The sequence below is a fragment of the Cibotium barometz genome, chromosome 47 (genome assembly GCF_041138505.1).
Source record: "Cibotium barometz isolate CiBa-2024 chromosome 47, ASM4113850v1, whole genome shotgun sequence".
In the NCBI taxonomy this organism is placed as follows: domain Eukaryota; kingdom Viridiplantae; phylum Streptophyta; class Polypodiopsida; order Cyatheales; family Cibotiaceae; genus Cibotium; species Cibotium barometz.
The window spans coordinates 44,257,716-44,270,059 of record NC_141092.1 but is presented as its reverse complement, the minus strand read 5'-3'; the positions used below and the strand labels follow the sequence as shown (position 1 = coordinate 44,270,059).

The 12,344-nt window shown below is 39.5% G+C and overlaps 1 protein-coding gene across 2 annotated transcripts in view; it reads right to left on the bottom strand.

Moving 5' to 3' along the window:
- Positions 1-11,421: 11,421 nt before the first annotated feature.
- Positions 11,422-12,344, bottom strand: part of ETFQO (electron-transfer flavoprotein:ubiquinone oxidoreductase) — a 107,273-nt gene continuing 106,350 nt past the window's right edge. For both annotated transcript variants that reach the window (XM_086784778.1, XM_086784777.1), the window contains exon 17: positions 11,422-11,652. In XM_086784778.1, coding sequence (XP_086640904.1) covers positions 11,645-11,652 — 8 coding nt within the window. In that variant the 3' untranslated portion in view covers positions 11,422-11,644. The remainder of the gene's footprint in view (positions 11,653-12,344) is intronic.

Here is a 12,344-nt window from a genome sequence, read left to right as displayed (position 1 = left end):
CCCTTAAATCTATTCACCCCCTTGGATGGGTGGTGGTAAGTCTAAGATCACATGGATATTGTTCTCATCCGTGGTGATGTTCCTGGAGACGATGTATCCATGATAAAGTGAGCATATTTTTGTGACACAACATATGCTTAGTAGAATGAAATTAAAAGTGGGAAGCTACAACAAGAGAACTATGTATCTTTCCCAAAGCATTATTATAGGTTTGCTGAAGTTCAAAGTAGATGGAATGCATAAAGTATGTGAAGCATGCCAATTTGGAAAGCACTCTAAACATGCATTTCCACATGATAGGAGTGTAAGTCAAAAACCATTATGTGGTGCATTTTGATGTTTGGGGACTAATAAAAACTACATCAATTTTAAAGAATGTAACATCAATGCATCCTTCATTGATGTCCACACTAGGAAGGTGTGGGGTTACTTCATGAAAGAGAAAAGTGAAGTGTTTACGCACTGTCAGAGCTTCAAGGTAATGGTTGAGAAAGATAAAGGCATGTACATAAAAAGCATAAGATTAAATGGCATGGGAGAATATTTCTCCAATGAATTCAATGAATATCTAAGAGAGCATAGGATAAAGAGGCAATTCACACGCATGTACACCATGCAGGTAAAATCTCGGGGGGGGGGGGGGTCACTCGTGTAAATATGTAAGTATCACGTGGGTTCAACAGAAGGACATTTTAAATATTTACAACTTACAGAAATATATTTACAGAGGGGATTTATTTATTGTATTTTAAAAAAAAATTACAGATTTGAATAGAAAAGGATACATTATATTCACTAAAAAATTCACAGATAAGGGACTTTTTAAATAGGCCTTGAACGCACGTGATATAGAGGATTTACAAATAGTGACCCCCCCCGAGGGTAAAATGGGGTTGCAAAAAGGAAGAATAGATATATTACAAAAATTTCTCGTGCATTGATGATGAATGAGAAAGGAATGCCTCATTATTTTTGGGATGCCTCATTATTTTTGGGATGAAGAAGCAGTAGAGAAACTACATTTTACATTATGACCAAAATCCCCCACTTTGCAAAAGTTTATTACATGATGCCTGAATAGAAGTTTACTTGCAAAAATGAGATTTGGCACACTTGAAATTTCCTCATTGAGAGGCACAGCCGTTGATTCTTTTCCATAGAACAATTTTTATCCGGGATTTAGTGTTCTCAAGACTACTTTGGCTCTTTATACACCTAGTGTAACAATAGTTATTAGGATATGTATGAAACTCCTCATCAAGGCTCTGTTCAGAGCTACCATCCTCATCAATAGATGAATGGCCTACTGAAACATCAGATATTATGAGAGGCTGATCCACATTCTCTTTTTCCTTTCATGATACATGTGATACCACCAAATGCTATATAAAAATTCCTAGCATTCTCTCTCAACCTTCCCGACCAAGGTCTAACAATAGACCCACTGTTAGAAGTCTCTCCAGGTCCACTAAGAACATGTGATTTGTACTCTCCATTCGTAGCCACATTGTTGTTTATATCAGCCTCTATCAGGCTGGTGTACACCAGCGATGCATATAAAAAACAACATACTCAATAGACCCACTGTTAGAAGTCTCTCCAGGTCCACTAAGAACATGTGATTTGTTAGTCTCCATTCCTAGCCACATTTTTGTTTATATCAGCCTCTATCACACTGGTGTACACCAGCGGTGCATATAAAAAACAACAGCCTCTATCTCATGAGTAGTGGGGTTATAACATCTATAATGTTTCTACTCAAGGGAATATCCATAAACGTACCATTTTTTGCCTTGGGATGATCCAAAGTGTATGCAAGTCTACAAGGGTCAAATATCCAGTGGACATGTTAAGATATAATGGTTATATAACCCATCATTATGAAAAACAATATAGCACGTAGAGCCCACATGTTTTGAGGAGACACTTGGACATAAGTATTGGGAAGATGCCATGGATGAAGAGATGATCACATTGGATGCAAATGAGACATGAGAGTTGGTGCCTTTGCATAAGGAGAAGAAGGCAATTCGATGCAAGTGGGTCTATAAAGTAAATAAAAATTTAGATGGGTTTGTAAGAAAGTACAAGGAAAGATTGGTATAGCCAAGGAATAGGCACAAACCTATGGGGTTCAATATGAGGAGACTGTCAGCCCAATTTCTAGGATGACAAAATCATGAGAGGAGTCATGGGGCTAGCTTAAGAGATGGTATTTACATCAAATGGATGTAAATAATACATTTCTACATGGTGATTTATGGGAGGAGGTCTACATGGTCTTTATGGGAGGAGGTCTACATGGTCTTTATACCATGGTGCAAGCACCATGGTATAAAGACCATGAAAATCTAGATTTTGTTTATAGGTTGCATTAAAGTCTTGTAGTTTGAAACAGGGACCTAAAGCATGGTCACACAAGATAGGAGAGTAGATTATCATTATTAGATAGATTTCATATATCTACAATAGATTTATGTGAAAAATACTTATAGGGAAATTGTTATGATGACTTGATTCACACGAGATAGTGGTCATGACATTTATGAGGTGAAGATGCTCCTTAGGAGGAAGTTCGAAAAGAAGGATTTGAGTGAGTTGTGATACTTCTAGGTATAGAGGTGATTAAATCACATGATGGCATTTGGCTATTATTATAGAGATATAATGCTTTGGATATGTTGTCCAAGTATGGAACGACATGTTGGAAGCCAATCGAGTGCCATTGGATCAGAACACGAAATTTTCTTTAGATAATGGTGATCTTTTGGAGGATCCTACTATGTACAAGCATATTATAGGGGCAAGAAACTCTTATTCTTATATCTAACAAGACTCCTCCATTCCTTTTTTTTGGTTGTCTTGTGGGTGATGAAGGTTGAATTCTTCACCACCCACAAAAACATTGGAGTGACAGTTGAATCCTTCACTCCATTTTTTACATAATGTGTTAATTCATACCATAGAGAAGTGAGAGTAATCATAAGTGGAAATCTGAGTAGGGGTTGACAGTGCCTTATGGGAGCTTTTCAAAGTTAAAAGCAAAGTGGCAATGGGGTAAGCTCTGAGCATGAACAAAAGGGAGCACATGGGAATTGGGCATATTGAAAATCAAGGCAAGGGACCCAATTAGATAATCTACAATGTTGCATCCATCACTTTTGTTTGGATGATAGCATGTAGGGCTCGAAGATGCGAGTAAACATTTGATTCCATTAAATATAAATAAACCATATTTTGTACTCATCTCAATCGATTGTTAACCCCTTTGTTTATTGAGCATCTATTGTCTACATCATGTGGCATGACCTTGGGGAGTATCAATGCGCCTTCTTGAGTGTCTATCATCTATGTTTGTCTATCTTCTGATGTGAAGTCTTCTACTGGTAGTATTTCTCCTTTCCTAGAGAATTATTTTGTTTGAATAGACACATAATAGGGGGTCCTAGAGAATACTAGTAGTATTTCTCCTTTCTTGTAGAAATCTCTTAATTGTATAGAAACATAACAAGGGGTCCTAGTTTTAATCTAACCAAAGCCTTTGAGTAGGAAAACTTCTTGAGGAGAAAATAGTATACTGCTATGTAGGCATCTCGTTGGCTACATATGTATTTGAGCCTACATATATATAGCATATGCATCTCTTCATACTACAGAGAACATCTTGCTCAAATGTGACCTGTATAGCATGGCCACTCCTCGACCCCTTGACTTCTCTAGACATTACTCCCTTGTAGATCCCAATACATGGGGTAAGCCACTTCTTAGGCTTTGACGAGTCTATGCATAAAAGGTAGTGCCACAACCCTTATAAAAGTCTATGTGAAATTATGTAGTGTGGGAACCATCATGTGCCACTAAATCTTATAGTGATGTGGAGATGACCTTTTTGGTCGCACATGTCACACGGCCCTATTTGGTATCTTTATTGTCTCTTTTATCCAAAATGATAACTCTACCATAGAGGTCTACAACCCACTTGTTTTGATCTTTTTTTGCTTGCACTTATTTAAGACATTTTTTCAGTGTGCAATCTACATGGGTGTCAAGTCTCCATCCATAAAGAGAGTTGGTCTTTCTGGTCACACATTTCACACACCCCTATCTAGTGTCTTTATTTTCATGATGCTCTCTTTTATCCAAAATGATACTATACCATAGAGGTCTACAACCCACTTGTTTTGATCTTTTTGTAATTGCACGTGTTTAAGACATTTTGCTGCTTGCATGTATGATATGTCCAAGAGAACCTACCTTTATAGCCCCGTCCGTAGCATACCACTCAGAAGGAGCTATCACCAACACCACCACCCAAACAGAAAACACCAAAAACAGGGCACCAACACACCCAACTGACATCCCCCTGATCCTCGGCTGACACGATTGAACACTTCAATACCCTCCCAACCTCCCTATTCAATCTAGCTTCTTACTCAAACTGTTCTCTCAAGTTAGCTCTCACCTCTAGCACCTCTAATTTTCCAACTAAAGTCCCTCCTGACCTCAAGTGACTCCCAGTTGACCAAAATGTTCTCTAACTGCCACAAAACTTCTTATAAACTACCTTCGAAGTCCTCTACTTGTTCCTAGTTAGAAATCCAACCTCCAAGCTCCCAAACTGACCTCCTATGTTAGCTAGCCTCAAAACCTTGTAGTAGAACTCTCTGAATTAGGCAGCTACCCTCAACTGACTAGTAGGTCACCGCAAATTTTCCTACCTGCCTCAAACAACTCAGATACCAATTGTCCACCTGCTTCCGAATTTGGATAGCTTACCTCAGTCCAAAATGGGTCCTCCAGTATCCTCTATGATCGTCCAGCGTCAACCGACCTTATAGCCACACTCCCTAGACCTTCTTAGATGACCTTCTGACCTTTTCTCTAATCTTCACTTTCTGTGTTCTTCCTTGCTATCCAAATCTTCATGCATATAGGCCTGCTAATCAGCTTCACCGTCACTTGTGTCATCAGAAAAAGGCAACTCTGACAGGCTCTCCACCTCACACTCTTCCACACATCAAACAAACATGTAGGTTCCACATTGGCATCCCCAAACAAAGTAGTCCTCATATCAGGCTTCTGTAGAATCTCCAGCATACTACGGACCTCCTGCCCCTCCTCTACAATAGATTCACCATCTGGGCATTCCTCCTCCACTTTGGGGTTGTTGCAAGATCAGGGTGTCCAGTTTTGTCCAGTTTATGCTGGACTGAGACAATTCTTGGACAACAAATTTGGGGGGGAAAGGTACTTTAAACGAGATCAAGAAACTAATAGAAAATGCACATACACTCAAATTTAACCCCAATATAACTTAAATTAGTATAAATTAGTCCAATTTATCAAAATTAACCAAAAATATGATAAAACAATAAAAAATCATCTTTCCATACTTAGAGTGATCTAATTTTTTTCCCATAGATGCACCAATACAAGTACACTATTCCCTATAGGTTTTAGATGATTTACATAAAAAATGTAATTTTACTAATTAGATTATTAGTATTTGCAGGCCTTCTGATAGCCTGGAAGAATTTTAGAAAAGAGATCATTAAAAATCAAACCATTGGATTTGCAATTTTGACTGACCACCACATTCTACCAATGTCTCACTATCTACCACTCTTTTGATCTACAAGATTATGCATTTTTAAGTGGTAGTTATTGTGGGTGCAAAAAGTCGCATATATTATAACACTTTAAAGACCTTGAAATATTTAAAGAAAATAGACAAATAGCTTAAAAATTTCTCAAAAATCAAGTTAAGCTCTATATTATGTGAAGATCTAAGATGCAAAGTGGAAATCTCATATGAGTTTATATGTGAAAGATATTAGCATTTTATGGAACCAGCCCAAATTTGGGACATGGTGTATACATTGAGCTTGTACCTAAGGAAATGAGGACTTTTAACTATCTAATGCTTAATTAGATTATGCAACTATATTTCCAACTTTGCATGTGATGTTCCAACAAAAGAACTTGAAAGGAAATTCCTTCATTAGCTAGGAGAGATTGGCCACTAAGGTAAATAAATGCCTGTTTTTTACTTTTTACAGGGTGCCTGAGTGGACAAAACTGGGCACCCTGATCCTGCAACCACCCTTTGTTAGCATCTACCATCTCCAACTCTAGGTCCCCAGTCATACAAATTGCATTCACTTCAACCTCAAAAACACACGGTTCCACAGCCTTTGTATCTTCTGTTATACAGGGATCTATACCCTATACAGTGCTCCTAGTAGGACACATATTAAACAGGAATCTATAACCTATACAGTGCTCCTAGTAGGACACATATTGCAGCACTTATACAGGGATCTATAGCCTATACAATGCTCCTAGTAGGACACATATTAAACAAATCAAATGTACCGACTTCACCTAGTGCTTTCCTAGGCTGCCTCTCTTTAGACTCCTGAGTTATCTCTTCTTTTCTCCTGACATCTTGTATATCTTCACTTCTAAATAGCAGTGGAAAGCTATAACCACCCATCCTCCTGGTAGGTATACCCTACATTGATGAGACTATTGGAGTAGTCCTTCCTCCTGCTCTCCTCTCCCTATGCATAGCTGCCCTTTCTTCAATCTGAATTGCCCTCTGCTTTAGAGCCAACCTCTGTAACTTCCACTCCTCTCTAGCTATCCTCAGGGCCTCTTCAAAGATTGTATGTCTCTTCAGCTTCATCTTCTCCTTCAGATCTATATGTAAGGACTAGATAAACATATCTTTCTTAATTAAAGCCGACAAATGCTCTGTTCCCAAGAAAACATCCCATCTGCCCCACAAGTCCTCAAAATGTTCCACGAATATATCAAACACATCGGTCAAATTATACCTTAGCTTCTGAATTCACCCTTCTTGTAATGTTGCACTAGAGACCCTTTGACATATTCGTATGCCATCGGTCAAATTATACCTTAGCTTCTGAATTCACCCTTCTTGTAATGTTGCACTAGAGACCCTTGATGTGGCTGGCCTCTCCAAGTTTTGAACCACCTTTTTGCATCTCCTTCCACCAACATGGACAACAGTGTCAATTTGTCCTCATCTCTATCTTTCCCAAAGGTGAAAGCTACTAGCTCCATCCCTGCCAAAAGATCCTTTGGGTCCTCAATAGCATGACCGTGGGAGGAATACGGGATAAGGCATCATTGTAGCCATCTCAACACCTGACACTTCTGAGCTCTACCAACATTCTGAAGGGTGCCTTGAAAGCCCTCCTCAGTGGGGGCACCAAAACAATGATGTGTCCAAGAGAACCTACCTTTATAGCCCCGCCGTCCGAAGCACACCACCGTGAGAATGAACTATCACCAGCACCACCACCCAACAAAAAACAACAAAAACAGGGCACCAACACACCCATCCTGATGTCCCTTGATCCTCAGGTGACACGATTGAACACTTCAGTACCCTCCGAACCTCCCTATTCAATCTAGTTGCCTACTCAAACTGTCCTCTCAGATTAGCTCTCACCTCCAACACCTCTGATTTTCCAACTAAAAGTCCCCTGACCTCAACTGACTCCTAGTTGAGCAAAATGGCCTCCAACTGCCACCACAGAATTGCATGTAAACTGCCTCCAAAGTCCTCTACTTGTTCTGAGTCAGAAATTCACCCTCCACGCTCCCAAAATGTCCTCCTATGTCAGTAGCCTCAAAACCTTGCAGCATAACCTCTCAAAATTAGGTAGCTACTCTCAGCTAACTAGGTGACAACAAATTCTCTTGGCTACCTCAAACAACTCGGATACCAAATGTCTACCTGCTTCCGAATTCGGATGGCTTACCTCAGTCCAAAATGGATCCTTGAGTACCCTCTATAATCCTCCTATGTCAGCGAACTTTATAGCCACACTCCCTAGACCTTCTTAGATGACTTGCCGACCCTCTTCCAACCTTTTCTCTTATCTTCACGTGTTGTCTTCTGCCTCAAAAAGCTGGCACAAAACTGTCTATCTCAGAAGCCTAGAGTGAATCAGAATTTTCTCCAAATGTCTTCAGACACCCATAGACCTTCAGATGCCTCTAAAATTGAAGGGATATCACACAATTATCTTATTGCTAACTACAGCTCGCTTCTAGTTGCCTGCAAAGTGACTATTCCCAACCAACCAAAATAAATTGATACAGCTGATGTGGGTATCCTCTCCTCTACATCAGATAGAACTTCTAGAGCCTCAAGAAAGTTAAACCAAACCAAGACCCAACCTTATAATGACTCAAACCAAACCAAGAGGCAACAAGAACAAGGGGGAATCCACAACAAGATTGTCCTAAGTCTTCAATTCCACAAAACCAGACTCAAAAGGCTCTGCAACCACACCTGCAAGCCACTTTCAACAAACACAGCAGCAGAGAAAGAATTGAGCAAGGTTCAAGTTCCAACAGAGCTGCAGCACCACATAAATCCTAGGGAACCCATCATCCTACAAGATCCTGTATCTCCTTTGCACTCTTCTCTGCTCTGAACAAGCCGATTTATCCCCATTTCTATCTTGCATCGATCGAGACAAACCAGAACAAAACTAGCAAATTGCACAATATATGCTATACGAATCAAAATCTTAGGTCTCCCCACCCCTTCTCAATATTCTCTCTTCTCACTCTCCCCTTCAATTGTTCCTAATCTCCAACACCCTCATCCCCACATATTGCGTCTCGCAACTATTACGTATTTTTTGTCAACCACTCCCACCATATGCACATGCAATAGTCCCACACTTCACTTCACTACAGTTGGCAATAGCTGTACACCTGACGTTGGTGGCCATGCATCATCCCTTGTTCCTAAGGTTTCATACATACTCGACAAGCCTTATTATGTTCGTGGGGTGTGGGCAGGCACCTCCATTCTTGGGCGACAAAAAATTCTATCAACGTGTTTTAAGACATTTTGCTACTTACACTTGTTTAAGACATTTTTTCAATGTACAATCTACATTGAGAAAGCCACTTCTTGATGACAACCATATTGTTTTTTAGAGATAGTATTATTTGTGCAACCACTTGGTTCATCATATTGTTAAGTCCTTTGTCTTGGTTGATAAGATTATACAAATACTTCAAGTAAAAATATTTTAATTTTACATTTTCTTGATGATTGGATGTCTTAATAGACTTGATTTACTCATGCAAGGCATCATTGGTGATAGCTCTCATTTTCCTCCCTGTTGTTCATCAACATCATGGTCGACGTTATGTAAAGAAATGCTTTTTATTTTGTTAATAAAGGCTTCTTTTATTTTGTTTTATAGGCTTGTGCCATACGATTAGTTCTTTTCAAATGAGAACATCCAAGTTAGTCATGTTAGAGAGAGATTGTATCATCATCCTTGCAAATCAAAATATGGTGTATGGAACCCATATGTTGAGTACAAAGAGCATCTAGAAAGTTTAGTACACATGATTCTCTCTCTCTCTCTCTCTCTCTCTCTCTCTCTCATGTTGGGATACTTAATGCTTAGACAAAGGAGACACAAGTATATATGTATGATTTCCATGCAAATTCAGCCATGCTTTCAAAATAGACCTTATGGAGATGGGATGATAGCACTCATCACAAGATATCATTAATTATGGCATGTGTTTCTTTGGATATGGGTGTCATGCACGAGTTGCGATACATCACATTGGTGACATCAACTAGCCTAGTCATCTTTCCACATGGAGCTAGCTAAAGTAGAGCAAATTATTTAATGGGGTCTCTTGCTCTTATAAGACATATATGATAATTCACCATTTCAGCACCACCCATTGGGGCAAACCACACTCACAATATCTTCTATTAACACTAGATCCCTCTATATTCGGCATCCACTTTCACCATCATCTTGTTTTGGCTACATTGATCGTGCCATCGCCACAAATCTCACAATCATCCTATATGAATCTACCCAAGCAATCCTCCCACACACCCACAATGAAAAAACCAATGGGCTCATTGTCTCAACATCAGTGGTGTGATGATGAGTACAAAGTCTCACGGTTTCACCTTCTTTGAGAAAAGGTGACCAAACAAATATGTGCATGTGATAAGAAGAGACTTATGTTGCTTCACTTATATGAAGAAGTAAGCATTCTTAGTAAACCATGCGACAAAATTGTACCAACTCTTCTTGCGCGTAGATAGCTCATATGCATGGCATGCCTTGAAAAAAAGGACATGCACTCCCATTACATACCCCCTTATATGTAGGAGATATGTGCTTGGCATATTGCCATTGCTTATATGACATGCCAAACCAACCCCCACCTAACTTATCTTGCTTCACTTGCCCTGCCAATCCTTTCAGCGCAACTAATCTCACAAAGACCTAGTAGAGCCAAGGACCATGAGGATCTTCACACGGAGCACTTTGCACTTGGTTCCAAAACGTCACATGCATGCATCATATCTACGCAAAGATCGCCTTCCACGGATGGCTTTGGAGTCCTCTAGATAATTGGCTCACCAAGGTCATAGAAGTTAATGGTATGCACACTCTACCAATTAGTTTGTCACATGGCCTTCACATATGGATTGTCTCCCTCTCTTCGACTATGGCTTGGAAAACCCTTTCAAAGGAGGGAAGATCAATTGCATCGTTCACCTATAGGTGACCAATGAGGATATACGCATTGAATATCCTAGATATACCTTTCACAAATATCTGTCCCACACCATGAGGAATTCCATTGGCCAATTAAAGACTAACATGCGAGTTCACCACTGAGACACCCACTAGCTTGTCGTACACATGGAGTCACCAAAAATCGAGTGAAGTCCCCTCAGAGATCCAAGCACCTCCACCCCTCAAGATATACTCCATCCTCTCAACCTCCAAATGTGGGAGATGCTTTAGCACCATAGAGCAAGACATTACCTCCTTGTATATAGGAAGTTTTCATACAATTGCACAGGCATAATAGTACGTTAGCCCTATTTTTCCTTTAAAATTTCAATTTTTTTTTCTCATGATACACTCTACTCATGCAACGTTTTTTTTTTTTTTTTTTTGGGGGGGGGGGGGGGGGCCGGGGGGGTCTCAAACCCTTCAGCCCACAGTGGTAAATTTGAAGGTTGTAAACAACCCCCTTAGAGCCATTTTAACCGTCAAGCAAAAGGCCACAACGAGAAATTGGGTTTCAATCTCAGGCCACTATTAGATCCACAAAACTATAGTAGTAATCGTCCATGATTCCTTAGTGGAAATCGAAATTGAGGATAATAATTAAAGCTCAATATCTCATTTTAAATCTAAAAATAAGGATTTTTTATAACATTCATTCGACGACGGAACTCAAAGCACAGTATGTTAGAAATTCTCACCATTATTATTTTAATAAAATGGACTCATTTTTCATAACTTGACACTGCAGTTGAAATAGAAATAAAGATAATACCATCAATTTTTTTAATAAAAAAAGATGGCACACGATCCTGTTTACATTGATTACAAAAAAATTTCCATTCAAATGTACATGAATATCCAATTGGGAGTTGTTCATCATTACTTGATACAATTTATATAACTTGACCCCAAAAACATTGAATTTGCATGGTAAGCTTGAAAAAACAAAGATTTACATGATAGAATATCTAGGACCACCGCCACCTTCAGGCACAGTCCATTCAATATTCTGAGAAGGATCCTTGATATCACACGCCTGTTAAGACAACACATCCAAATTTGCATTTTTGTTGACAACAATTGTTTGTAGCAACGCACTATGAATCTATCAAGATTAGCTACACAATTTTATGATGAGAAGCATATTGAACGAAGACTTTATATTGAGGAAATGATAAGACTGATGGAAATCCTGGATGAGCCCACATACAGGGTTGATTGACTGTTTTTATTCAGCTCTCCCATATACCATCTAGATTTTTCATCTTGTATAAAAAGAGAGTCTGAGATCTTAGCTTTCAGTTTTCAGTTTTAGTTTACTGTTGTTTTTTCTTATTTCATCCATGACGAGATTCATGGACACTGTACACATCATTTTGGTCTCATAGTCTTTTTAAGATGCTAATATAACTCTCTCTCTCTCTCTCTCTCTCTCTCTCTCTCTCTCGCTCGTTGCTGTAGCATGACCTGCTGCTGTAGCACGATATTTCTTAGAGCTGGGTCTCGTTATCTATAATGAGATGTCCCGATGGCCCTCCTCCGGAGCCCTCACCTCCTCCTCTCACTCAGGAGGTACTAGCACCGTGGACTACCTTATGGGATCTCCGGCTTTGGCACCCCCTTATAAAGCTGACCATGCCTACCTCTCTTTCACTCTCACCTACACACCACCCGTCCCTCTACCACCACCCCCCATCTCACATTACACTCGGGTCCTTTTTGATCACA